General features: G+C 38.9%; 1 protein-coding gene across 1 annotated transcript in view; it reads right to left on the bottom strand.

The window, feature by feature from the left end:
* Positions 1 to 7,334, bottom strand: part of REPS2 (RALBP1 associated Eps domain containing 2) — a 174,282-nt gene that overhangs the window by 93,071 nt on the left and 73,877 nt on the right. Inside the window, exons 11-12 of the mRNA XM_077761695.1 lie at positions 2,637 to 2,706; positions 1,241 to 1,309 (exon numbers count right to left, since the gene is read on the bottom strand). Coding sequence (XP_077617821.1) covers positions 1,241 to 1,309; positions 2,637 to 2,706 — 139 coding nt within the window. The remainder of the gene's footprint in view (positions 1 to 1,240; positions 1,310 to 2,636; positions 2,707 to 7,334) is intronic.

The following is a 7,334-nucleotide window of genomic DNA, read 5'->3' on the forward strand; positions in this document are numbered from 1 at the left end:
CTACAATCTCAATTTTCTATTTCTTTTTTTAATTTTTTTAATGTTTTATTTTATTTTTGAGAGAGACAGAGCGGGAGCAGGAGAGGGGCAGAGAGCGAGGGAGACAAAAAATCCAAAGCAGGCTCCAGGCTGAGTTGTCAGCACAGAGCCCAATGCAGGGCTCGAACCCACAAACTGCGAGATCACGACCTGAGCTGAAGTCGGAGCTTAACTGACTGAGTCACCCAGGTGCCTTAACAAGTTTGTACTTCTTAACATCATCTTCTAGAGGCAAAGGTTCACAAAATCGGAATTGCCTGGCAGACTACCTAAAAACACAGATTCTTAGACCTCTTCGCTGAAATCAACCATACATTCTGATTCGTATTCATTCTCGCTCTCTCCCCTCCTCCTTCTCTCTCTCTCTCTTACTCCTTTTTCTCCCTCCATCACCCTCACTTTTAAACCTTGAATGAACCTAGTGTCTGGGGAAGATTGTACTATAGCATAAGCCTCAATGTTATATCAATTCTTTTGTTCCAACTTTAAACAAATAAGCCTGGGATGATAGCTAACTAACCAAAACAAACATGATTTACTTATTAAATATTATGAGATAACAGTAAGAAAGACCGCAGCAACTTCTTTCATGTCCTCATAACCAGAGCTCTCAAATAGTAACGGCCTCCCTAGCCAGTTTGTTTTTAACTAGGTTCTTCTTGGTTCAGTGATGGCTCCCATCAAGAGAGCTGAGGACACAGGCCTGGCCATCTCCACAGTTCACAGACACAGAGCTGACTCTCCACGAATGTGAGCAAACACAACTTTTCTTTTTCTCCTTGCAATCCGCTCCATGTATAAGCACATTTACTTGCCTTCCTGGTGGTGAAGTGTAATGAAAATATTGGCAATTTCTGCTTTGGAAATGGAAAAGTTCAATTGTGGACCTCCACTTGATCTACCCCATTAGCTCCTTACTCTACAATGGCTTACTGAAATCTTCTCAGTTCCAAGTCTTTCCAATTTCACAGTAAAAGTAACAATGAGATTCTAACTTCAAACTGAGTGATCCTATCAATGAAACAGAAATTCAGAACTTGAAANTTAAAAAAGCAACCAAAAGATTTCATTATAATAAAGCCCAAGGCAAATATTTAGGGAGAAACATGCTCAACCAGCAATTTTCTACTCACTGAAACTATTAGGTATTTTAAATTAGAAAGTAATCACAGAAAAATATATTGAAGTTGTCTTCTCCTACCTTGGTCCTCAGACGTGTCCTTTGGTAAGGCTTCATCTGTAGTACTTTTCAAACCTACACGTGTTTTGTCTTTAAAGAACAAGAGAAAGGAGGAGAAAAAAAAAAACTGTAAAATTTTATTTCTGAGGCACATTAAAACCAAGAATCCTAGTCCTCACTTATGAAAACGGTGTTACAAACCTCTATAGGTTGCTACAGCACTAAAACAACAGAGAGTCCCTGAAGTAGGGAAATAGGTTCTCATCCCACAACGAACATAGCCAAATTTACAACGTTCAACCGAGAGCACCTCTAGTGGCCAGGAGGAGTATTACCAGCAGGTGCCAGAAATCTCCCTCTTTCATTCTTGACATCCAGACCAAGGACATCAGAATCTCTCTGGGAGTGAGATGTGGGTGGGCTTCAGTAGTTTAGGGCCCGTTGTNTCATCTGTTGATGGACACTTAGGCTCTTTCCATGTTTTAGCTATTGTGGAGAGTGCTCCTGCGCAAATATTTAAATAGAGAGCAAGCAATTATTGTTTCCTAATGGAAAACTTATTTTTCGTGTTTAACTCATGTACAAGGCTGCATCAATGGCAAGTCTGGACAATAAAACCTGAAATAGCTTCACTGATTTTTAGCCCCTTCAGATAAGCCTCTCATTCATGGGTAGTAAATCAGTTTCAGGTAATAAAAGGAATACGGGCCTGAGACTCAGAAAATCTTGAAAATCTTTATTCTTCTCTCTACTCTTTTTATTATTAAGCAAGTAATTCATACTGCCTGAATTTCGGTTTACTCATCTCTGTATTTTAGGTGGTAAGACATACTAGCCTCCGCTCAACTTTGTGAGAACTGAATAAGGCAGTGGAGGAGGAAGGGCCTGGGAGATTATAAAGCATTATATGGAGTGGTGGGAGGCGGGGAGAGGTCCTCCTGTTCTACCTAGTCCCAAGCCAACTCATCTCTGTGCTTAACGGTAGCGCCAACCTAGAAAACCATACCGCACTGCTTCTCACGCGCCCGGTAAGACTGACAGATGGCCGCCGGCTCCCTGACATAGCCTCACACCCACAAAGTAACAGAAGATAAATCCCAGGGACAGAAACTCTCTCCAGAAGGAGGACTTCCTCAAGGATTAGACCTGTGTACAAATGTGCATTTATACTGATGTTCTGGGATCACCTCTGCCAACCCAAGATGTTAAGCTCTCAATTCTTTCAGCTTCCGGTCATCTCCTAATTAGTATGACCAAATTCCAAGCAAGGGGTCAGAGGTGAGTAAGGGGCAGATGAGTTGAGGGGCTTTGGAAGCTCCTGTTACCACATGCTTCAGAAGTCAGCCATTCCAAGAGAAGTGAATGAGGAAACACAGGTAGAATGTCCCTAAAGGAAGAAAACTCATTCTTTCCATACCTTGCTTGTCATCACTAGTCACATCTTGGGTTGGGACAGGAAAGTCAGCCATGTCTTTAATAGATAGCTTCTTGGAAAAGAAAAGTAAATACATTATACAGGTTGAAATGGAAATTACATTATGTGTACATATAATGAAAAGGCTAGAAAAGCTACATATCTTGCCCATATTTCTTTCTTCAGTAAACCCTGACATTTAATACTTTTTTTATTTTAGGGGGCTCTTAGTGAGGTATAATTTGTATTCAAATTTTACATGTGGGGTGCCTGGCTGGCTCAGTCAGTAGAGCATGTAACTCTTGATCTCAGGGCTTGGAGTTTGAGCCCCACAATGGGTGAAGAGATTATTTTAAATTTTTTTTAAAAAGGAAATTTACATATGCAGAGAAAAAAAACATAACAATTCATATTTAGACAGATGTATAGACTGCACATTAAATCTGAATCCGGTGTGGGACTCAGCCAGAGAACTGTGTAGCGTTTGCCCATTCTGTCCAAAACCAATGTGCACTTTCTGTACTGTTTCACAAGCAGAGTTCTGACAAGGAGCCCTATAATGTGGGTATTTGCCAAAATCTGTTATGCAGAGAGTGTTCAACAGCCTGATTCAAACAGCCTCCTTGTCAAGGAGTAAGGTAATTTTATTGATGGCCAGATCAAAATATTCTCCTAACTCACTTAGGGGAAGTCTTCAGTAATACTAATAAGATAGAATACCCAAATTGATCAAGTATTGATCGTTTAAATTTTTGTTTAAAAACTGACTATAAATTTATTTCTTACAAAGTCTAAATATGCACTCAGACTTTTGATAATATTACAGAATAATATATATTAGTATTTGCTATATATAAACAAATTCTAGAAAGATACATAAAAATTGAAGGGTGACTCAGCAGATGGGGAAAATGGGAGGAAGACTTGCCACTATATGCCTTTTGATATTCTTTTAATTTTAAACACATTCAGAAAAATCAAACAAAACTAAAAGGAAGCAGGGTAAATGTGCTCCTGAAGGTTCACTGGTTTGCCTCTCAGGATCTGAACAACCCCAGTGAGATCAGCAATACTTGTGTGCTGCTTGCTACCGGTAACCTGACCTAGGATTTAACAGTCCTCAGCAGATCATTCTGGACATGACCATCAAGCCTCCAGATACAATTTCCTATTCAAAGTCTACTATCTCCAATAGAACAGAGAATGTATCTTAACAGTGCCTTTCTTTCATTTTCTTCTCCCACCTGGATTATCAACTAGATCCCTAGGTAGAAGAAAATGATTTAGGATCAGAAAATATAGATAAAAAGTTATCCAAAAAAGAAAAAAAAAAACTACCCCTGAAAGAAAATTTCAAAACCTAAAGAAATGGAAAGACATCCCATGCTCATAGGTCAGAAGACTCGATATTGCTAAGATGGCAATACTCCCCCAAATTCATCTACAGATTCAGTGCAATCCTTCTTCACTTTTTTGCAGAATTTGAACAGCTTGTCCTAAATTTCATACGGACACACAAGGACCCAAAAGAGCAAAAATATCCTTTAAAAAGAACAACCAAAGAAGAAAATTGAAGGACTCAGACTTCCCTATTTCAAAACTTACCACAACGTTATAGTCATCAAGACAGTGTGGTACTAGCATTACAACATCCATGTAGATCAACGGAAAAGAATTAAGAATCCATAAATAAACCCTTACATTTATAGTCAACTGATTTTCAACAAAGGTGCAAAACGACTATGTTTTGGGGGGGGGGGTACTGTCTTTTTAATAAACGATGCTGAGACAACTGGATATTCATATATGAAAGAATGAAGGTGGACCTCTTCCTCACGGCATATGCAATAATGAACTCGGACTGGATCACGGGCCTGAATGTAAGACCTAGAACTATACAACTCCTAGAAGGTCACATAGGAGCCAGTTATTGGTGAGCTTCTGTTAGACAGTGGTTTCTTAGCTAGGACACCAAAAGCAGAAACAACAAAAGAAAAAAAAGAGACAAACTGGACCTCATTAAAATAAGTATTTGTGTTGCAGAGGACACTCTCAGAAAAAGAAAAAGAAATACCACCTCACACCTGTCAGAATGGCTAAAATTAACAACTCAGGAAAACAACAGATGTTGACAAGGATGCAGAAAAAGGGAAACCCTTTTGCACTGCTGGTGGGGATGCACACTGGTACTACCACTCTGGAAAACAGGATGAAGGTTCCTCAAAAAATTAAAAATAGAACTACCCTATGACCTAGCCATTGTACTAAGCATTTATCCAAAGGATACAAAAATGCTGATTTGAAGGGGCACATGCACCCCACTGTTTACAGCAGCACTTTCAACAACTGCCAAATTATGGAAAGAGCCCAAATGTCCATCAACTGATGAATAAAAAAGATGTATATATACAATGGAATATTATTCATCAGTAAAAAAAAAGAATGCTATCTTGCCATTTGTAAGAACATGGATGAAAATAGACTGTTTCATGCTAAGTGAAATAAGTCAGGCAGAGAAAGACAAATATATGATTTCACTCATTCGTGGAATTTGAGAAACAAAATAGATGAACATAGGGAAAGGGAAGTAAAAATAAGATTAAAACAAAGAGGGAGGCAAATGATAAGAAACTAAAATACAGAGAACAAACTAAAGGTTGCTGGAAGGGGGGGGGTTAAATGGATGACAGACATTAAGGAAGGCGCTTGTCGGGATGAGCATTGGGTGTCGTATGTAAGAATCACTGGGTTCAACTCCTGAAACCAATACTACACTGTATGTGAACTTGAATTTTTTTTAAAAAGGCCAAAAAAAAAAAAAAAAAGCAACAAAGAAAATATCTGCCAATTATATATCTAACGAGGATCTTCAGAACGTACAAACACAACTCAATAGTAACCAAATTTATAAATGGACAAAGGATCTGAAGAGAGATTTCAAAGAAAATCTAAAATTGCTGCTAAAACACAAGAAAAGATGTTCAACATCAGTCGTCATTAGGAAACTTAAATCAAAACCACAATGAGATACCACTTCAATCCCACTAGGATGGCTAAAACCAAACAGACAGGCAATAAAGAGCATTAACAAGGATAGAGAGCAACAGGACACCTCATACATTACTGGTAGAGGAAGTAAAATGCTGTAGGTACTTGGAAAAGCATTCTGGCAGTGCCTCAAAAAGTTAAACACAAGTTACAATATGACACACACAATTCCACTCCTAGGTAAGCACCCAAGAGAACTCAAAACAGGATGTTCCCACAAAAACTGGTACATGAATGTTCACAGTAACATTTTGTCCTCACAGCCTCAAAGCAGAAACAAGCCCAACGTCCAGCAGCTGAAGAATGGACACACGTGGCAGAGCCACACAATGGACGGAAGGAATGAAGCACTGACACACGCTATGACACGAACTTTAAAACATTCCACTACATGAAAGGCGGCAGTCACAGAAAAACCAGATACCGTAGGAGTCTATATGAAATGTCCACAACAGGCAAATTCAGAGATGGAAAATAGATTACTGATTACCAGAGGCTGCAGGGTGGAGGGAATAGTGAATGACGGCTAAGAGTACAGGCTTTCTTTAATGAGGTGACAAAAAATGTTCTAAAATTAGACTGTACTGATGATTGCACAACTCTGTTAATACACTAAAAACCATTGGATTGAATGGTTTAGATGAGTATAGTATGTGAATTATATGTTAGTAAAGCTGTTTACGAGGGAAAGCAATCCAGTAATCTAAGAAGCACTGCTATGGGGCGCCTGGGTGGCTCAGTCAATTAAGCTTCTGACTTCGCTCAGGTCATGATCTTGTGGTCCATGGGTTCAAACCCCACGTCAGGCTCTGTGCTGACAGTCTGGAGCCTGCTTGTGATTCTCTCTCTCCCTCTGTCTCTCTCTATGCCCCTCTCCCACTCATGCTTTCTCTCTCTCAAAAAAAAATAAATAAATAAATAAAATGAAAAAAATAAGATAAATTAAGAAAACAAAACTTTAAGAAGCACTGCAAATGAGGAATTTACCTGAAATTTATCTTTAATTCCTGAAGGAAACAAGTACATGGTTACCTCTCTGCTATCTGGAGATCTGATCTGTACTGCTGAGCAAATGTCTCACGACCCAAATCAGTTACAGCTTTCTCCACACCACAAACACCCATACAGAGCTACCCCTCACAGGGCTAGTACCAAGATCTAGTTAAATCCCATGCATGCATTCATGAGAGATTAAAAGACTGGTAGAAAAAACAATAAATGGAGTAGAAGAAATTAAAATATTTAATCATTAGCTACTTAAATTTGACATATACTTCTTGAATGGCCAAAGCATTAATTAACCTCATTACTTTGTCCTTGAATTCTGTGTATTACGTCATTATGTAAAAGCACTCCGTCCTGGAATGTAGCAATTTTGTTGGGAAAGAGTTTTTGTTGTTGCTGCTGTTGTTGTTTTGCTCTTTTGTTTGGACAGGGCAAAGACCACCCCCACCCCCACCAAAAGAGACAGTTAAAGCCTACAAAAGTATATAACAAAACTAGCTGCACATCACATCCATAAAGTTGAACATCAAAAATGTCATCAAGGACATCAGAGTGTGTATTTAAAAGTATCTGCATTCACAGACTTCACAGCTAACTGTACATTTGCTCCTTTCCTTTAAAACAGACGATAAATGACTACATGCGGGA

The sequence above is a fragment of the Crocuta crocuta genome, unplaced genomic scaffold, assembly GCF_008692635.1.
Source record: "Crocuta crocuta isolate KB4526 unplaced genomic scaffold, BGI_CrCroc_1.0 scaffold657, whole genome shotgun sequence".
In the NCBI taxonomy this organism is placed as follows: Eukaryota; Metazoa; Chordata; class Mammalia; order Carnivora; family Hyaenidae; genus Crocuta; species Crocuta crocuta.